At 42.7% G+C, this 21067-nt stretch overlaps 1 protein-coding gene across 4 annotated transcripts in view; it reads right to left on the minus strand.

The window, feature by feature from the left end:
• Nucleotides 1-21067, minus strand: part of FRMD4B (FERM domain containing 4B) — a 311911-nt gene that overhangs the window by 161063 nt on the left and 129781 nt on the right. Inside the window, exon 1 of one of the 4 annotated variants that reach the window (XM_058562825.1) lies at nucleotides 13111-13272. The exons of the other annotated variants lie outside the window; for them this stretch is intronic. Within the exon in view, the coding sequence (XP_058418808.1) occupies nucleotides 13111-13272 (162 nt within the window). Of the gene's footprint in view, nucleotides 1-13110; nucleotides 13273-21067 lie in introns of those variants that run through there. 4 annotated transcript variants of the gene reach the window in all.

Genomic DNA, 21067 nt, shown 5'->3' on the forward strand with positions numbered 1-21067 from the left:
CGCCCAGTGGGGCAGCCCATGGCATGGCCCCATTTCACAGACGAATGAGCCGAGCCAAGCCAGGAGGTGACACAGGAGCTTCAGCATATAACCAGTTCTCTGGCTTTCTATTTTCTTCTTTTTAAACCAGGGGAAACAGATGAAGTTGTTCATCAACGTTCCACTTGCTGAACTTCATCAAAATTGATAGCAGCTTCCTAAAGAATACAATCTATTACGGAACCTAACCATATGATTAGTACTGACAACTTGTTTCAGGGTCATAATATAACTTTAGAAGTGATGCTGAAGATTGGGGGGAAAAAGCTATGTTTGGTGAACACATTGGCTCATAGTTTCATTTTCTGAAAAAAACTTCAGATACAGTCATATATATATACATATACAGACCCATATATGGACATGTATTTACACATTTTTTGTATATATGTGTATACGCACATAGATTTACATATATAAAATGTATTTATTTATACATTTAAACATGACTTATTTAGCTCAGGCAAAATACACCAAAAAAACCAAGAGCAAAGAATAGAAAGAACACAATAAATTTCATTTATTTAGAACGCACAAGATACAACATAAAGGTGTGGCAAGTTTTTGCTGTATTTGTAACCTAACGGAGTGTATGAGCCTGAAAAAAATTAAACTGGTGCAAGTGGGTAGTGAATAAAGGGCACTGTTCAAACTCAGGCACTATCATCTCAAAACAATTTTTTCTGAAACTCAGAGTTGGCTTCTTTAATAAACTCGGAAGTTTATTAAAGGAAAAATACATTTGCTAAAAAAATCTCATTTCCAAAAAGAATTTGAGAGCAAAATCTTATGAGCTGGGCTAGAACTATATCTGGCATCAATACCTAGAAAGATTAATATGTAAAAACCTTAAGGAAGAAAGAATTCCATAAATTTAAATGAGTCGAGAGTTAAGATTCTTTATATCCTGACCAAACCGTCTCAAACTTAAACATTAACTTTGTTTAAAAATTGGTATTAGACTATTTATGAAAAGTAAATGTACTCTCTCTTTAGGAAATATTTGGGAAATACCTAGTATTACTTTGTGCTCTAGAGACTACAATTCTGTCATTATTTGAGGTTGATAATTAAACACAATAACCAGCTCTTGTAACTCAAAGGGTCAAACTCTCTTTATATCGTCTGCGCTTGCAGAATTTTAAAAACCTTGGATGCAGCCAAAGACTTGGGGAAAGCAAGCTTTTAATTAAACACTAATGAAGACCAGAAAAAATGTTGGGCTTTCTTTTTGGTCCCAAGAATCCAGAAAATCCAAAAGGTCTTTCCACCCTTAACTTCAGTGGATGGGAATGAGCCGAGACAGGGTCAGAAGGATAAGTGACGTCCACAGAATGCCAAAAAGAGAAAGCAAAAAGTCTGAAACACCTATCAGCATTGGTCAGGCCAGACAGGGCACCTTCCAGAGCCCAACCACAGGGCTGGGCTCAGGAAACAGCGATCACTTGACAGTCGGGGCTGACAAGAACTGCCAACTTCCCCACCCTGGGCTGGGCATGGGTGGGGACCTGCAGCTGGCTGTGCACAAAAGCCAGGGTCCTCGGGTGAGTCCGTTTTCACAGGGGCTGGAGGAAATAATCTGCTCTGTTCTCTACAATGCTGCTTCCTTAATGAAATGGCCACCAGAGAACCCAAATGAATGTATTCCCAATCAACTTACACTGGCTTGGGGCTGTTTTCCACAATGAAAACAGACACACACACAAATACGTTTCAACGTGCCTGGCTTTGTTTCTGTATGAGGTTTCCAAAACTTCACAGACCGCAAACATTCTCTTTGGACAGAGTCCCCCTAATGCTCCTTCCTCCTCCTCCAAATCCTCAGTGTCTTCCTCTACCACATGCTGCCACCTCTCTAGCCTAGGTCCCCACCACCTCTCAGCTGGACATCAGAAATGGCCCCCTAACTGCTCTTACCCCTCCCCAGCCATTTCCCCAGAGTGGCCTGAGGAAGCTTCTTAAAGTGTAAAGCAGATTCATTTGCTCATTTAGTCAAATATTTCTGAAGGATGTATTACGTTCCAGGCACAGAGGATGCTACAGTGAACGAAGCCAAGTTCCTGAATGCCTTCAGCTGACATTCTGGTTGGGGAGACACCATAAGCATATAAACAAATTCCTAATGTCAGGTGGTGATAGGGTTACACAGAAAAGTAAAGCAGGATAAGAGAATGGTTGGGGTGGCCTCTCTGGTTGGGTGGCATCTGAAGAAAGACCTGTAGGAAGTGAGGGGGGAAGCACGCCGTGTGGACTTCCGGGTGACGAGGTTCCAGAAAAACTGGAAACAACTCCTAGGGCAAAGTCCCTGAAGCTGGAATGTGCTGGGCAGGTCTAAGGGTCAGTAAGGAGGCCAGTGTAGCCGGAGGAGAGTTAGAAGGGGGAAGATGTTGGGAGTTAAGACCAGAGGTTGAGTGTGTTTGTTGGGGGTGGTGGAGAGACCCAGAGAAGGGGGTACCAGTCACACGGGGCCTTGTAGGTACAGTACGTCTGGCTTTTTCTCCGAGTTGGGAAGTCATTGGAGGGTCTGAACAGGAGAATGACATGATCTGACTTACTTTTAGCAAAATCGCTCTGGAGGCTGGGTTGAGAATAGTCTGTAGGGTGAAAACAGCATTAGCCATTTAGTCTCAGTGAGTTTATTAACTCCTGCTATGGCTCAGAGTTAGGTAGAGGGAGAGACTAGAGACTGGGAAAGTGCCAGGAAGGACTTATTGAAGGCAAATGTAGAAAACCAAGAGGCTGAATGGTTTGCAAACGAAGTCCAGTCCATATAATGGCTAAGAGAGTGGATTTGGATTTAGACAGATCAGAGCTGCAATCTTCGCTCTTGGACAAGTTACTTAACAAATCCACATCTGCCAAATGGGTTTAATAATACCTATTCATGTCATTGTTAGGAGAATTAAGTGAAATTGTAACTATAAAGTGCTTAGCACTAGTCTGCCACATAGAAAATGTACATTAAGTAGAAATAACCATAGCTAACACTTTTTAAATGCTTACCCTGAGCCAGGCACCTACTGAGGTCTTTATCTCTGTTATCTAGCATTGTCTCCTCAACAGCCCTAGGAGGTAGGCACTATTATCATCCCCATCTCTGAAACTCAAGTAACTAGCCCACGTCACACAGCTATTAAATATGGGTGTTTGGGCTTAAATCCTGGTCAGAGTTTGCACTCATAACTTCTAGCATGATAACTTTTGGCTTAGGATCAAGTTTGTGCAAGAGGTCCAAATTTTTACATTTGAAAAGCTATTAATGTTATTTTTAATCTTTATACCAAACTTAAAATGTAGATCTTATTTTATCTTCTGTATAGCCTGTTAGGCTCACAGCAATTAAGTAGGTTGGCTCAAGGTCACACAGCTGGTAGATGATGAAGCCAGAATTTAACCTAGGTCCAGCTGACTACAGTCATTCCATTTCCCTATTTTATCAAGGCCCTTTTCTCTCTTGGATAATAAGCATCTAATCACATTTTAATGAGACAAACTAATTTCTGCAAACATGTTTGCTGGCTACATTCCCAAGGGTAGCTTGATGCTTATAATAACTAGGTCTCCCTAGCAGTTGCAAATCTAAGGATCATATTGAAGGAGAGCTTACACAGATGAGAAAGACAGCAGTCAGTGGAGCTCCATAGCCCTCAGGCATGAGAATCTAGGGTTCTCAGTCTATGGAGTAGGATTCAGGGTTGGGAGCAAGAAAGTTTAATGCCTTCTTGTTGGAGAGACAGAAATAATAGTTGTGAGCATCTTTGATTTCATAGAATAAACCAAGAAGACAATAACATTAAGATGCCAGAGTCTTCTGATAAAAAGCTCTGCCGTAAAATCAGTGGGCACAGTGTCTCCATGCAGTGGTCAGTGGGCCACTTTCCTGCTTGCCACACTAGACTATAATTCTTAATGGGGGAGGAAGAAGAGGCCAAGGCTTCTGCAGATTTTAGAAGCTCCAAAGGTTATTTATATGCATAAGAAATTGAGAACACTGCACATATAATTATTTTCCATCCATCCAACCATTTGTCCATCCATCCATCCATCCACACATCCATCTAACTGTTGGATGTTTTTCAGTGCTTTTAAGTCTCTACACATTAAATTTTTATAACAATCCCAGGGGAATAACTCTTTAAGAGAAGTACTATAATTGCTATATTTTACAGCAGAAAAAAATTGAGTCTCAGAGAACTCACATGGCTAACAAAAAGTGTGTTAGGATTTGAATTCAGTCAGACTTCATTTTTAAGTGCTAGGCTATGTTTCCACCCAATGTTTGTTGAGTGAATGAATAAGTGAATAAATGATTCTATCTTTATGTGTTATTTACTTTTTAATAAAACAGCAAGTCAGTGGCAAGAGGCTGAGCATGAGAGTCAGCTAGAGCTCTGTTGAAATTCCAGCACCATGACATATTAGCTAATAAGTATATAAAACCAATAAAATGAGGTTCATGATATCATCTTAAAGAGTTGTTATAAGGACAAAGATAAGCCACAATATCTAATAAAGCGAAAAATCTAGCCACTCTGCTTTTCAGTACAGTATATACCCCAGAGAAGCTCTTGCTCATAAGCATAAGGAGACAAGTATAACAACGTTCACTGTCATATTTTGGGACGTTGAAAATTTGGGAACAACCTCAATGTCCATCAACAAGAGACTGATATATTTATGCAATGGAATACACGGGTCAAAATGAAATTTAGAGAGAAATCCCAAAAGCTTTTGAGAGAAAAATAAGGCAGCAGAATGACACATCCATAAATAAATTTTACAAACACAAAAATAATGTATATTGTTTATAGATACAAACATATGTGGCAAAATTATAAAAACATGCCTGGGAATGAAAAAAACACAAACTTCAGGGTAGGATTATTTTTAGGGAGAGAGAGGAAGTACAAGGGTGGTTTCAACTAAGTCTATAAAATTTTATTACACTACAAAAAATATCTGAAGCAAACATGATAAAATATTAAGATGCCTTAAAACTAAGTGGCAGGTGTATGGGTTTTTATCTATATTGTCTTTTATATTTTTGTATATTGAAATAATCCCAAAAAGTTTTATTTTTTTAAAAAAGATAATACATACAAAGGGCTAAGCACAAGGCCTAGCACACAGCAGCTGTTCAATAATTAGTAGCTATTAGTCAAGTCAAGACAGTGAGACTATATAAAAGCACTAGTTAAGAAGAAAACAGTTACTTAAGCAAGAATGTTTGCCCAAACACACAATTCAAGAGACTAAAAAAAATTAGAACATTAGGGGAAAATAGTATTCTTTAATTCACCATATTTGCCAGCCTCTTTCATGGTAAAAGTTTACTTCAAGGATGCCAGAATGTATATCTGTTATGTATGTATATATACACACACATGTATGTAATTACATATGGAGGCTTAATTTCCGCCTCTTTCCATGCTGTAAGTCATATGGTTTTGTTTATACAATTTAGAACTACAGATCTTATTTCCCATTCGAATCATTCACACTTTTCCACAACAACCAAATTGGACATCACAAATATAATGTTCAGAATAAACATAAGTAGGAGACGAACAGGAAGTCATTTTATGTGGCAGCCCCACCAAGAAAAGATGGAATGAGAAAAACAAACACCAATTTGAAAAGCCAGGAAAGTCTATTCTTAACTTGGTGTTTTTCAAGCTGTGCAATAAACGTTCAAAATCGCTTTCAAAGATCCTGAGACTAATCTTGTGGATTTTAAATGACACAGGCTTTTTGAAATTTATTTATGTCAAGTGATGGGCTAAAATATTAAGACAATTTTGCTTCCCAGTTTTTGGGTACCTTAGCATCTTAGTTCCCTGCCACCAAATCCCAGTCTTCAGCAACCAGAAAAGGTGGAATATGAATTTTCTCAGTGGTAAGTGGACTCATATTTCATTTATCAGCCAAGTTTTCTCTCCTTTCTGTATGTGTTACTACTAGTTGCTGCCTCCACGGCTACCCAATCCCTTGAACAGAGTGTGGGATCCAGTCAGGAGAGCACCCTGATAGGCCATGTTTTAAAGCTAGATTCCACATCCTTCACATCAACGCAAGCCTTACTCTCCTCCCCGCTGGCCCTGCCTTAGCTGAGGCTTTGATCCTAGCACCTGTTGGGCAGGCATTTGTAGAAGAGGTGATGTCAGCCCAGACTTATGCCCTTAGCTGTCAGGAGTGTTTTGAGCTGACAGCTCTTTGTCCCCTCTAGGAATTGCCCTCCTTTAAAGGAGCTGCCTACTTCAAGGTCACATCGCTTTCTCAAGGGCAGCCCATCTCCATGATGGGTTGATGAAGGGGGGTGGGGGAGACTCAGCCCTCTTGTTCCATCTGGGGACAACTTTCAGTTTCAGAGCTACCCATGAGGTCAGCTGAGGCCTTTGTTGAGCCTGAATTGTAGCCCAACTTTTCCCTCTGCTCAATCCTACTTCTTGCCAGTCTCTTCTGCAGGTGTTGATACTCAGAGCACTCTCTATTAAACCTCCTGCTTGTTAATCTGTTTCAGAGTCTGCTTCCTAAGGAACTAAATCTGCACCAGCTTTCATGCTGTTCCATGGTAGGATTGCTTTTCCTGGCCCCTGTGGTTGAGTGGGTCACGTGACCAGCACTGAACGATGATGTGTGAGAAGTGACGTGAGCCACTTAAAGGCCAAGCATTAATTGCCAGTGCAAAGCCCTGAAGAGCTCTTCACTCTCTATCACGGCAGCTGGCAATGTTCAGGAACATTCTGTGAGCCTGAGTGACAGTGATGAGCAGAGCTTATAGCTAACCTATGATTGGACAGGTAGTGTGAACCAAAAATAAACTTTCATTTCTTTAAGCCTCCTGGGGCTGTTTGTTGCCATAGCAAAACCTATCCTATGCGGACTACACTACATCATTGCAGCAGCCTCCTCACTTCCCTTCCCTGCCTGCCTCCTGTGTGCCACCCTCTCCCTAATCTATCAGCCTCACTGCTGCCAGGGGTAGTTCTAAATCAACCCCTGCCCTGCCCCCAAAGTGCTGAAGAAAAACATCAACATCCTAATCTTAAAAGATCATTCACATTCAGATGTTATTCTCAATCAAAATCTGTCTGTCTCTGACTCCGACTCTCTCTCTCCCTTCTCATCAGTCTTAAAAAATTCTTTATAATCCCCCCAAAGCCATGATTTCCCATGCCTGAAATGCCCTTCCGCCTTTCTTCATCTAACTCCTACTTGTTCTTTGAAACTCAGCTTGAGAATCACCTCCTCCAGGGAGCTTCCTTGGCTCCCCTCCGCTCCCCATTACTTTACCTTGTCTGATTTAGACTCCCTCCACTGTGCCCCTAGAGCACCCTGGGTAAAGCCCTCCCACAGAGTTTCATCTCCTTAACTGTCTCCCCTACTTGACACGACATTTCTTGAGGGCAGGAAAAATGTCTATTCTGACTTTGTGTTGCTAACACCTTGCCCCTTGATAATTATTTTAGATACGAATAAATGGACAAATGAATGAATCAGTCTATAACTCCAATCATTATGTTCTACAACAAAGGATTTAGCAAATTGAACACTCATCCTGAATATTTATTAATTTCCTAGTGACTAGGTTTTCCATGAGAAAATTCTTCCATGTTCCTTCAAGGTCTATTTTTCTACAATTGAATTCTGGACTTTTCTTCCTCTAGCATTCTTCACCTAATATATTGCTTTTTTTCTAGTCCAGGGATTGGCAAACTTTCTCTGTAAGGGGCCTGATAGTAAATATTTTCGTCTTTATGGCCAATACAGTCTTTGTATCAACTACTCAACTCTAAGTAGTTGAGTCACAACTATTCAATTCTGCCATTGTAGTGCAAAGGCAGCCACCGACAACATGTAAATGAATGAGCAGGGCTGTGTGCCAATAACACTTTATTTATAAACACAGGAGCCTGTGTGCCAATAAAACTTTATTTTCAAACACAGGAGGCTGGGGGCCAATAAAACTTTATTTACAAAAAGAGGAGGCAGGCCAGTTTTCTCCTGTGGGTTGTAGTCTGTCAGCCCCCCTCTCTAGTCTATATAACTCAGAGGAAAGTGGAAAGTGAAGGGTGGGGGCAAGCAAAGTGCATATGGTTTGAAATGCACACAGATCACTGAATGCTCAATGGGGAAGTGTCCTTTGGGCGACTTGGTCTTTTGCAGCCAATGTGGTGGGATGCAAAGTTGAGGTGTTATCAGTTTATGGATCATCAGAGTCTTGGATATAGAGAGATCATTTCCTTAGAGAACCTTGTGTGAGCTGCCTGTGACCTCCTAGATTTTTTGTATGGGTTTAAAGAAAATGTGGGTCTACGTGTGGAACACAAGTCCAAATACCAAGGTCCACCCTACACACGCTGCTCTGGGAAATTTCAGTCTCTTACTGAACATCCTTGCATGTAAAGATGGGAATTCAGTTTCCAGAGAACTAGTCTCACTTATAAAAAGAATAGTAATACTCTTAGCTAGCCTCTGTCAAGTACCTTCTACGGGTCTGATGTTAAGAATTAACATTTATTGAGCATTGGCTTGTGCCAGGCTGGGCGCTCAGTGTCATATACATTATTTCATGAATTGCTCACCCTACCCCACAATGCAGGTACTACAGTTCTCCCCTCTCACCCATGAGGATTTAAGGCTCAGAGAGAGAAAGCCATTTGCTCAAGGTCAAACGATCAAGTTGAGCCTACAGCCACTGCCATGTTCTGCACTGCATGCTACCCACTCTGTGCCAGCTGCCTGCTTCAGGGGAGCCTCTTCTGGTCACTTAAATATCCCGGATTCTGTCCAAGTTCCCTCCTGCTAGAGGCAATGACTCCATTCAGGGTTTGCAAGAAATTCTACCTTTGAGACGTTGGGGATGAGGGGAAAACTTAATCCCAAATAATAAACTGAGGGCTTTGTTAGAACGTGTCACACTTAATAAAAAGCAAAGGGTGTTGATCTTTTTTCAACAACATTCTCTCATCATTTTCCGCCTCAATTGTTTGTTCAACCTAATTAATTGCTATAATGCAACCCATCCAGGCAAGATAGAAGCAGGATAGATATGTAACTGACGAATCAGCTTTTAAAATTTAGCCCAAAATTGAAGGCGAATGTCCCATGTCTGCAACTTTAACCTAATCTAAACTTTCACTCATAAAGTAAGTCTTTGTTAAAAGGCAGCCTCAGTGCAGCCTCAGCCTGTCTTTTATTTAGTCGCATTACTACAGAAGTGCCTTATAGCTAGTATCTCAATTATTCATGGTTCTTGGCAAATTCAGGCACTTGCCTCTCCGATTTAGAGGTGGAGGAAGTGTTCAATTCCAAAGAAATTATGCCTTCCCGGCTTTGCTAGTCAGGCAATAATGTTGTTGCCAAATTCCTTATGAATAGGTGGGAGATCTTATTTCACTTATAGTATATGAATAAACAAACACCCCCAAGGGACTGCCAGATATTTCATGTAATGGATATCTCCTGCCCCACCCTATTTCTCTCTAGAGTGATTGAGCCTGGATTTCCTTACAAACAAGACTATTCAAACTAGAAGCAAGGAAAAGGACACCTTGTTATCGCCAAGATGATAAAAACTTGAGTTCAGTAAAATATGTAACTCAATGGTGTGTGTTTCCAGAGGTGGACAATACGATGGAACATTCTGCTCTATGGTTTAGAATTCAATTACGGGACAGCAACAGCGTATTCTAATGATGGGCCCCCACTCCCTTAACTCAAATTACTGTGGCAAAAATACTTACAAATGGATTTGTGCATTAATCCTGTACTTACCCTGAAAAATAACTAATTATTTTATTTAAAGAGCTCTAGAGTTGAGATTCTAATAACGCAGGTGCAATGGACATTGCTGATTGCATCTCAACCAAGCACTGACCCTCCCTCATTGTTTGGCAGGTATGTGGTCTGGGGGGCCAACTTCACTCCCACCTTCAGAAATGGGTCTGTTCCCTCATGGGCCTAAGCCAATCAATTTAATTCAGTGTTTCTCAGCCTTTTTATTCATTATCATCCCCTTAAGGAGCTTTTTAGATGTTTTTTTTGGTTTTCTAGTCATCGCCGCCCCCCCCCCCAAATTCTAATGCCACATATATACTGTATATATGTTTAGGTATTGTATATCTCTCTGCTTTATACATAAAAAGAATAAGGTTTTTGGCCCCCCTCCTTCTCCCAAGAAACAATTTTTGCCTCTTGGGGGCTATATCACTTCCACTGGGAATGCATGTATTATAATCTCATTCTCCGTGCCAATCAGAGCATGCCACTGGGGGTGAACACAGACTCTAAGTTGATCTATCAGAGTGAAACTGGGAATGCTTTTTTGATAGTTGGTAGATATGAGAAATTCTCTTTCTTTCTGGATGGGTTGATATGCGAATCTAAGCCCTGGAACTGCTGCAGCTATCTGGTATCGTGAGGGAAGAAACCAGCTGAGGAAAAAGCCAACACGCAAATGAGACAGCTCTGAAAGAACCATGGGGAACCAGGATAGTGCCCTGATCAAACCATACCTGAAGTTCATGCTACTGCTAGACTTTTTAGTTGTGTCAAAAGTCCCTTCTTTTTATTCTGTATGTTAGTTTGAGTTGGGTTTCCTATTCTAATAAAGAAAATCCTAAGTGACAGAACAGGTAATATTTATGGAATGCTTCCTAAGCTCTAGGCACTGTGCTAAATATCTTACATGTCAATTAATTCTCTTATAAATCTCTGTGATTAGTACTATTATATTTCCCATTTTCTTAATGATGAAACTGAAGCATAGTAAGATCAAGTAACTTACTCATGGTCATACATAGGCAGAGGTAGGATTCACTCCTATGTCTATTTAACTTGGAGCCTAAGGTATTAACCACTTTAGTTTACTGCCTTTCAGTTCTATACAATTTAAGTCACTACTTTCTTGCTTGACATTTGAAAGGCATTACAGAAAATGGAGTTTCTTTGCTAATAGTTAACTGTGTTGCACAATTAAGAAATCTATGGTTCTCCCAAGTTTCAAAATATTTTTAAAAACTTTATTTCTCTAAAGACACAGGAAACCTCAAACTCAGAGATCATTTTCTACTTCTAACTCAATACTCATAAAAGGGCCATCATGATTTTGATGTTCTTCTTATCATTATGAGAGGGAATTGACTCAGTCACTATCTGTTTTACAGAAGAGAAAACCTATAGTTTAGTAGGTTAGTCCTTCAAGTTGCTGTTCTGCTTAAAAATAATTATTGATCAACCTTATAAAGAACCCATCAGGTCTCAGGTTTCTGGAACCTTCATTTTTGAATAGGTCACTCACAGCAGAAGAGATAAGCCATAAGTCCCCTGAATCCTTGGGGAGAGAGGCATGGAGGCTACAATACTTGTGTTCTCCTTTTGAAAGTTTCTCAAACATTAAAAAGCAAAAACGAAACTATATGAGGGGCACTTCTCCTAAAGACCAAAATGAACAATGATTTCCCAAAAGAGAAAAAGGCTGAGAGGAAGACGCACCTCTGGCTCCAAAAAGTCAAGTGATCTGTGTCATGTGGCCAGATGGCATCTATTCAGTGCTCCATAATACTCTCAACTTCCCACATGCTGCCCTGGGTCTCAACCTGGCTTTTGGATTCTTTCAAAATGCAGGACATCGCAGACATGTTATCCAGAGCAGGCGTCGTGAGAGCACAAAGTGAAATGTTCCTCACATTTTCACCAGGATGACACGATGTCAAAGATAACAAGGGGATGCTGATTCTTTAGATGCCCACAGTTTAACCTCAGGTGCTGGCCTTTTAATTTTGCTTGATTGATGGAAGACTACAGCTTGTCAAAATCAGGTGCTTGACCACATATGGGACATCATACAATGGGATATAAATTATGGTCATTTAGGGAGTGGGGTCAGGGTAGGGGGAATCCAGGAACTACAACAAAGCTATTTCCATCACAGGAAAGAAAATGTGATGCTATATTCTTATAATAAACACCAGGTATCATCTTCCTAAACACAATGTCAATTGTTTTTAACGTCAAAGATATTAACAACCAGGGCCGACCCCGTGGCTTAGCGGTTAAGTGCGCGCGCTCCGCTGCTGGTGGCCCGGTTGGGATCTCGGGCACGCACCGACGCACCGCTTCTCCGGCCATGCTGAGGCCGCGTCCCACATACAGCAACTAGAAGGATGTGCAGCTATGACATACAACTATCTACGGGGGCTTTGAGGGAAAATAAATAAATAAATAAAATTATAAAAAAAAAGATATTAACAACCAAAGCACAAGACTTTTAAATCCACAAATGACTGTTAAAAAAAAAAAAAAAATCCAGGCAAGCTGCAGTCCCAGAGAGGATAAACGGTCTCCTAGTTGAACAAAGTTGCTGCATTTTTTGCCTGCAGGATGGGACCTAGCAGAGAAATAAAGAGGCTGTGTTGTGTGACAGGGAGTAAATCCAAACGTAAGCATTCTAACGCTCAGCCAGCCACCCCTCCCTTCCCCAGCCCGTCATCCTCCTGCAAAGTGTTCACTATTTGCTGCCCTTCCTTCCAAAAGCCAGTAGACACAGCATCAGCTTTTCCTGGCTCTGCCTTGCAAGCTGGGGCTGCCTGATGGAAAATTGAAATAAAATCAAAGTGAACAATGCAAATCCATGAAGGCCCCTCTGACTGTAAACTGGTGTGAAATCGTTCCTCCTGAAACGCCAGTGAATGCCACGCCAATGAAATAAAAAAGAAGGAATCACCAGAATGTCCAAGTCGCTTCCTGCAGACCCTCTACTGCAAAGCTACAGCTTTCTTAGCTAAGTGCCAGCCAGCACACCATCCCTCTATAACAGATGTCTGCAAATGCTGGGACTAACTCACAAGTGCCCCCCATGCCCAGTGGGAAAAATTCACAAGCTCTGTCAGGCAACAGTTATCCACAGCTGCTGAGCATTTGACCCAAGAGTCAAGCAGCCCGCTAGGAGTTTAAAAAGAAGAGAGGTGGAGGGACAGAGAGAATCAAATCATACAGGTGGAACCGGCTTCCCACGAGCGCCCGGCATCCTGAAAGGGCCCTCGGGCGCCGCGCGCCCTCCTGGCTCACCTGGTACACGTCCCGCAGCCCGCACCACGTCCGCAGCACCTGGTGGCAAGCCCGCAGCCTCTCCGTGTACCATCTCCGCAGCGTGGACACGGTCAAGTTCCACACGAAGCGGCTGCCGCTGAACAGCAGGTCCTCCACTCCACACATGAACACTGAAGCCATGCCTCCTCCTTCCTCGCAACCCGGGGGCGCGCGGCACCCGCAGCCGCGGCCAGCGAGCCCGAGCACAGCGGCCCGACCGCCTGGGCTCCCGACGCCGGCTTCTGCTGGCAGCCGGGGGGCAAGCCTTCCACCAAACTCGGCTCTCACCGTGCGTCCTGGCCAGGCTCCGGCGGCATGCCCCGGGATTGGGCGCCCGCCAGCCAACGGCTGCGGCTGGCACGCACAGAAGCCCAGTGTCCACCCCCGCCCGCTCGCGGGCAGCGCCCAGCAAGCAGCGCTAAGCTCCGCTAGGCGAGCCCCCGGCGCTCCCGGGGCACGGGAAGCCCTGGCCCGCGAGGACTCCCCCTGGCGCTCCCCGGGTGCGCTGGGCAGGGGGGGAAGCGGAGCAACTCTTTGCAGGCAAAGAAGAGAGCTGCATTTCAGCGCACTTGGCTTGCACGTCCTGCACACACCACACACACGCACAAACACACGCACACACCCCAGCCTGAGTCTCCTGAGCTGTTTCCGGGAGCACCTTACTTTACACTACAGGGTCTTTCCTTGGCATCTTGCTCTGTCCACACTGATAAATACCTCTGGGCAGCCACAGATGCAGGAGGAAAAAAAAATCCTCCGTAGCATCCCTTTGGACCCCACTCCTGGGGGAACAGCCTTGAATGTTTCCTTGGTCGTGCTGGAGCCAGGAGATGAAGATAGCAGTCTCACAGCAACAGTGTGCACATAGCTCCAGAACCTGCCTTTGCTCCTAACTTGAGGGTCTCCGGGAAAACAACCACCTGCCTGTTGTTGCCAGCCAGAGGGCAGGTTCCCTCACCCCTCACACTGTGCTAATTCCAATACAGCAGTCAGTTCACAAGAAAAACAGAAAAGATTCTTGGTCTCTAGCAAATAGCTTCCAGTTACTATCTGCTGGGAAATAGAAGCTCACAAGGGATTCCTTGGTTTGGTTCTGGAAAATTCAGCCTCTGGACATGTCTACCAGCAGCTGCCAGCACAAACCTGCACAGGTAGTTTATTCTCAACTCAAAACCAAAGGAAACCGTTCCACCACTGGCGAAGTCACCAGATAATTAATGTTTTGTTTTCTTTTAAAGTTCTCTCCCAGGAATTGCTATTGCCTAAGGCATTTGGAAAAGGGAGTCCCCCATACCACTAGTCTCTATTTTCCTTTAGAATGTGTGTAGATTGCAGTCCCTTATACTACTATAACATTTCTCACAGCAAAAGCACTGCAGCAAATTTCAGGATATTGCTTTTCCTGACTCTATCTGTAGGACAATTGTCTGTGTTTGATTGGTGGTTTCACACCTGGGCTGTTATCTTTGCTATTAAGTGGCAGAAAGGTAGGGTGCCAAAGCCTTTGTCCTGAACCAGCTCAGAAGGCTTCAGAACAGATTATCAACAAGTAAAGCAGCTTTATTTCAGATTTCAATTGCCTTTGGAATCTTAATTCTGGTGAAACTCAGTCAAAAGAACACAAAAATCTGTCCTCAAAGTGCCTGTTGTTTTCAAAGTGACCATAATCAGGAAACTTTTAAATGATGTTTCTTTGACTACTTTTCACTTCCTTTTATTACTAACAAAATTGCCTAAGAGTTTTTGTTGAGTTAGTTATACAGGACACAAGACCTGATCCAAGATTTGCAAACCCTTCTTCACAGTAAATCTACTCCATGTGCTCATTAGTATCAGCAGTCTGACAATATTCTCTAAGATGATGGTCACAGTGTTTATACAAAATCAGAATATACTGGGTCTTACTGAATCAAAAGAAAATGAACTAAGTATAGTTTGAAAAGGAACTGTCATTCCAATGGAAAACTACTGAGCTTCAAAAATGGCCTATTAGTACGAGTGAATGGTGGTGGTACATTTACTTTTTTTTTAACGATGCAGTGCGACTGTGTTCTCGGAAATGTCAGGCAGCCAAGGGAATACCAGAATAAAACCTACAACAGGTCAATTATCTCTGTCTCATGACACCATCCTCTCAGAAGAGATGCCCTAGAAATATCATCTATCTGTGCATGGGTCTCAAGTCAGTGGTCAATTCCAACCTCAGTCATTTTCATTCAAGGTTTCCAAAGTCAGTGCTTACACTATTTTCTAGAAAACGAGATGCGGGATGATACAGGTTCTCAAAGTGTGATCCCTGAACCAGCAGCATCACATCACCTGGGAACTTGGCAGAGATGCAAGTTCTCGGGCCCGCTCTACAATCAGAAACTATGGGGTTGAGGTCAGTGATCTGAGTTCTCATGTGGCCTCTGGGGGATTCTGACTCCAGGTAAAGTTGGAGAAGCACTGCTCTAGGGCAGAGTAGTTAGGAGCTAAGTCTCCTAAGAGAGACACACCTGACTCAACTCCTGCTCCTTCACATCTGTGGCACCTGGTACAAGCTCCTTACACCCCAAAAGCCTCAATGTCCTCATCTATAAAATGGGGAAAATATCAGAATCCACTGCATAGGGTTTTGGGGAAGACTAAGTAAAATATTCTGCATTTAGCATAGTGGCTGGCAAAGGGTAAGCACCCAAAAAAGACAAACTGCCACCAGCCAAATTAGGAAATGTTTTCATTTTTTGTAGTCAGATAAAACAGTGTAAGTGAATTTTTTTTTTTTTTTTTTAATTTCAACTAATTATCTACCTCTGCTTTCCTATCCCTTTCTGTGTGTTGGAGGTTAAAGTTGGTGGTGGCTTGTTTTCAGGGAGCAGTTCTGCTGCTCTCACTCAAGTTCCCAAAAAGCTTTTTGAAGCTCCATCTTCGCCCCACAGACCACCTTTCCCGGGGACTCAGAGAAGTTAATGCTCAAAGCTGGATGCCAGACAGGAAAAGACATCTTGTTCCCACCAATATAAACACTGATGCTTCTTCTTATCCGAACAGCTTTCCTCTCCCGCAGAAGAAGGTCAAAGCTCCAGGACAAGTGGGATCTTAGAGGGAAGGAAGTGCACATTCCTCCACACCAGGGTCTGACAGTAGAGGCAATTGAACCCAGATGTGTAGCAGTGGAGAAAAGAGCGACCCAAGTGTGGCATCATCTTTAAAACGGACCAGCCACGTGGGACAAACCAGATCCCAGACACACACCCTTGAAGCTGGTCTAAAATTTCCTGTGGAAAGAGAGCTAAATCAAGCTGGCTTGAAAATTATCTTGCTTTTTCTTTTTTTTTTTAATTTAAGAAGAGGATTTTCTTTCCTCTCCAGCATCAGAGCTCCCTGCAATACACTGTAATTTCCTGCAGCTCTCTCTGGAGGCTTGAAAAGATGCTTCAGGTGACAGCATTACTCACACACCTGGGAGTTCTGCTACAGACATAAAAGCGAAATTGTCAGGATCCCCGGGGCTCCTGTAGGTTCTCCTTTGAGCAATCAGCAGGAAGAAGACCACAATGCTGGGAAGACAGCACAAAATGCCAACCCCTGTCTCTAGAAAGAGGCAGCCAGTTAGTAACACAGCAGCTTCCAGTGGCCCCCTCTGCTCGTCAAAAAGGCAGTCTACCTAATGCCTCTGGGCATTTTTAAACTGTACTCTCCACACACACCTTTAGTGTGGCTAAATTCTAATAGCCCATGAATGTCTGACCTAGGGCTTGAGGGGGATGAAAACAAGGCCTCGTTCAATGGCTCTCAATCAGGGGCAGTTTTGCACCTCCCCTCCGAGACATCTGGCAATGTCTGGAGACATTTCTGATGGTCACAACTGGAGGGTGCTACTGGCATCTAGCTGGTAGAGGCCAGGGATGCTGCTCAACATCCTACAATGCCCGGGACAGCCCCCACGACAAAGAACTCCCTGCCCAAAATGTCAGTGGTACAGAGATTGAGGAACCCTGGTCTACATACTCTGCTCTTCCTCTCACATGACTTTTGTTGTGGGGAAACATTCTTCCCTCTTGGTATTTTCTCCCCCAAAGGCAGATTGGGGAAGAAATGCAACCATCACTCTATAATGGTTTTCACGCTCACATAGAGCTATAATGAACTCGAAGCCTTTCGAGAAAGAACTGGAATGCCATTTCCTATCATTTTCACTTACCTTTTGTTTTGATATTTATCATAAAACTGAGGAATAGTAATTTTCATCATAAGCTATTTATATTTGGGCACCTTAATTTTTGGTTTTATCATTTCATTTAAATTAGAGTCTCCTTAGTAGGGATGAAGCCTTTTTCTGGCACATTTAAAAAAAAATATTCTCCCCACATTGACTCCAAGGTGGAATGCTGACGCCTCCCGTGGGCTGTGCACTGCTATAGAAGTCTCTCATTGCACACATGACAGGATATTGCCCCTTTCAGTCCACTTTTCTCTGTTAAACTGTAAGCTTTGTGAGGAATCCCTGCGGGTGAGGTGGAGGTGGGGGTGGCTGGATGGTCCCTCCTTGTGCAGGAGACCTCATGCATTGGAAAATGTTTAGTGACCTTGGGCTCTGCCCACTAAATGCCAGTAGTGCCCCTAATCGTTATGACAGCAACAACGAACAGCACCTCCACACACTTCTGAATGCCCCTAAGTGGGGTGGGAGCTACCCCCCTTCAAAACTGGCGGAAGTAGGGAAAGGGTCTTATTCATATGTGTTTCCCCAGTGGCTGGCACAGAGCAGGCAATCAATAAACATTTAGTGAACTGACAAATGAATGACTATTTGTCTCAACAGTGAATACAGAAAGAAGTTCATCCATTCCCCAAATACATACTCTTGTTCATTAAAAAATTATGTATTGAGTTTGCACTACGTGCCAGGCAGGGAACTAAGTGCGCAGAATGCACTGTGATAAAACAGAGATGATCTCTGGCTAAGTGGGTCTTAGGGCGAGAAAGGCAGACATTTGAACAAGTAATATAAAGGAGCAGGAACTGCCACTCATAATAGAGATCTGTCATGTAGGATGTGGGGGAGGTTCAGGCAATGCCTCCCTGAGGACGGGACAGTGCTGCTGAGACCTGAAGGCTGAGTAGCAGAGAGCTAGGTGACAGGGAACAGGGAGACAAAGAGCTTTAAGAGCTGTAAGAACTAAGGCTGTATGGCAAGAGGGATCCCATATTTGGAGAACTTGAAGGAAAAGAGCAAGAGGGGGCGCGGAGCAGCAGGGGGCCAGGGAAGCCCAGCTGGGAGGCAGATGCAGAGTTCTAGGGGTGAGAAGAAAGGGCTCGAGGTGGGATTGTGGGAATGTCTACATAAGCTGCAGTAGTCAACACATTTCTTGGCTCTCTGGGACCATAAGGCCTTAACACGCAGAATGAGGTGACAGTTTGGTGGGCAAAGGTGCCCCCTTCAAAGAAAGCACCTCTTGTGGCCTCTGGGAGAGCTGCCTAACTGTGCAGAGGCAGCCCCCTCACTCAGGGGTCTGTATGCCCCTCCCCCATTCTACGTCTCGCCCTAAGGGAGAGGGAGGAGGGCTTGAGTGGAGACAAGTTCTGCTGTGATCCCACGTGAGCCAGAGGCTAGGTGGTCATGCTCCTCCCTCCTCTCCTGCTTTCTCTCCTCTTTCCCTTCGGCTGAGAGAGCAAGGAGCCTTCTTCTTGGCCTCAAGCAGAAGCAGTGGAATCCTGTAGGGGAGGGAACCGGCCGTTATCACCCGTAGCCCAAGGCTGACTAGTAGGCTGATTAAGTTGTGCAGCTTGCCTGCATGACTCTGAACATCATAAAGGGATAAAAACACTACAAACTAAATAATATCCAGCACTAAGGTATCTATCCAGCTTCTATTCTTTGGCAAACACATTCTACTCCTAGAAGAAAAAAAAAAAAGGAAAGAAAGACAATAAAACAAAACCTTCCCATCGTCCTCAAAAACCTCATCTGTTATTTCATTAAATCAAATTCTCGCTCAAAGGAAAGAGGAGGGATGCTATCTTTATCGTGTGAAGTATAAAAAAGGGAGCAACACGTTAGACTCTGCATTGTATCCATTTTTACTAGTTAATCCATTGAACAGATATTGGAAATTCTTGCCAGATCAAATTTTGGAAGTCATCTGTATAGAACTGAAAGCACTTGAAGAGGATAATGGTCCCAAGGAAGCCCACGTAGATCAGAGGGAAAGGGCTGACCTTCTTCTGCAAAGAAGAAATAGTACCAATCTTGTGATTTACCTCCCACCCCCATAATTTGTCACCTTTCTTTTACACTTAATTTACATGCACACCAACAATGACAAAAATAAAATAGTAATAAATGGGTCTATATAACACCCATTTTTTCTAAATAAATAAAGGCAGCTCCACATATAGCATCAGTTGATTCTCGCAATATTCTCCCAAGATCAAATGGAGAAAGGCATTGCTGGCCCCATTTCATGGATAAAGAAACTGAGGCATAGAAAAGCTGGGTAATTTGCAGATGATCAGTGGAAAAAGCATAAAAAGCATTTAGTAGCTGCTAATTTTTCAGTCCTGCTTTAATTAAGAAACAAAAGGACCATTTCTTTTCTATTTATAAGTTATCATTTGCTTTGGCTTCATACTAAAATTTACAAGATATGGATGGCTCTAGGACTTACCTCTAGGAACTGCATGTGACAAAATGCCCACCCTTTGAGTTTACCCAATTTAAATGAGAATAAAACAACAGTGAGAAAAAAAGAAAATCTATGATGAAAAGTCACTGAATTTTTTTATGGAAGATAAGAGAGTAGTTACTTGAAACCCAACGAACCTTCACTCCTATACGGTAGCAGAAAGGAAAAAAAATAGATGAAAAATCTTGACTCTCCAAAGATCAACCATACTATCTACGTGCAGATGATTGCAGTAAAATGAAAAACAGAAATCGGCCAATATCAGTGGCTTGCCAAGCAGTAGAAACTCTCAAGGCCAGGTAGCCTCTAGCCATCAAACAAATATGGGCAAGGGGTTATAAAAACAGATCATTTTTCCATTATTACTAAAAAATAGAGAATGATTTGGTAGGATTATTGCTAGGAATTTCAACTATTTGGCCCTTAGCAGCAAGTGCAGAATAAAAGCAAAGTCTAGTATCCGAAAAACAGGGACATAAAAGTATTTCTCGCGTCTTGCTATCCTAAAATTAACTTAAAGTTGACAGTAGCAACATACTGTTCTCAACTACAAAATGGATTGTCTACAAGAAGATAAAGAAGGCAAAGCAGCATGCTACCAGCCTCAAGCCCTACGGGTATTTTATAAAGTTGAGAAAGCAGATGTGTATTCTTCAGACCAAGAGTTCAGAGAGCTGCAGGCAGTACTTGAGAGGAATGAAGAAAAGAAACTACTGCACATGATCTGATCTTGAGTCAATAACAGAAGAAGAAAACAGAGTTTCACTTCTGAAGGAGCTGGCACTAAAGAACTTTAAGGTAGACCTCCTTACTCTAGAAAGTTTCCATTATTATCTCAGTCTGGTGGGCTTACAGGTAACTTTGGTTTATTTTTTGTATGTTTATATATTTAGGCAGATAATGTTGGTTGTGTATCCATCAGCCATTTACCCCCTTTTCAGAGACTCTGATTTTGTGGGTGGCCATTTTCCATGCCTCTGGGATAAACTATGATTGGTCTAAGGGAAAGCATGACACCCCATTCTGGCAATAAGATATAAAGTAAAGCTTTCTAAAGAGTTTTGGAAAAGATTTCCCTCTTTGAAGAGCTGGAACAACATAAGAATTTTGTCAGCACTTTCTTTGATTCTTGCTTGGGAAACTGTTGTATGAAGACACAATGCTCTGAGCTACAGCAGCCATCTTGTGACCAAGAGGACATGTATTGACAGCAAAGATAGTAGAAAAGAGAATAGTAAAAGCCTGGGTCCTTGATGACATTGTTT

The sequence above is a fragment of the Diceros bicornis genome, chromosome 2, assembly GCF_020826845.1.
Source record: "Diceros bicornis minor isolate mBicDic1 chromosome 2, mDicBic1.mat.cur, whole genome shotgun sequence".
NCBI lineage: Eukaryota > Metazoa > Chordata > Mammalia > Perissodactyla > Rhinocerotidae > Diceros > Diceros bicornis.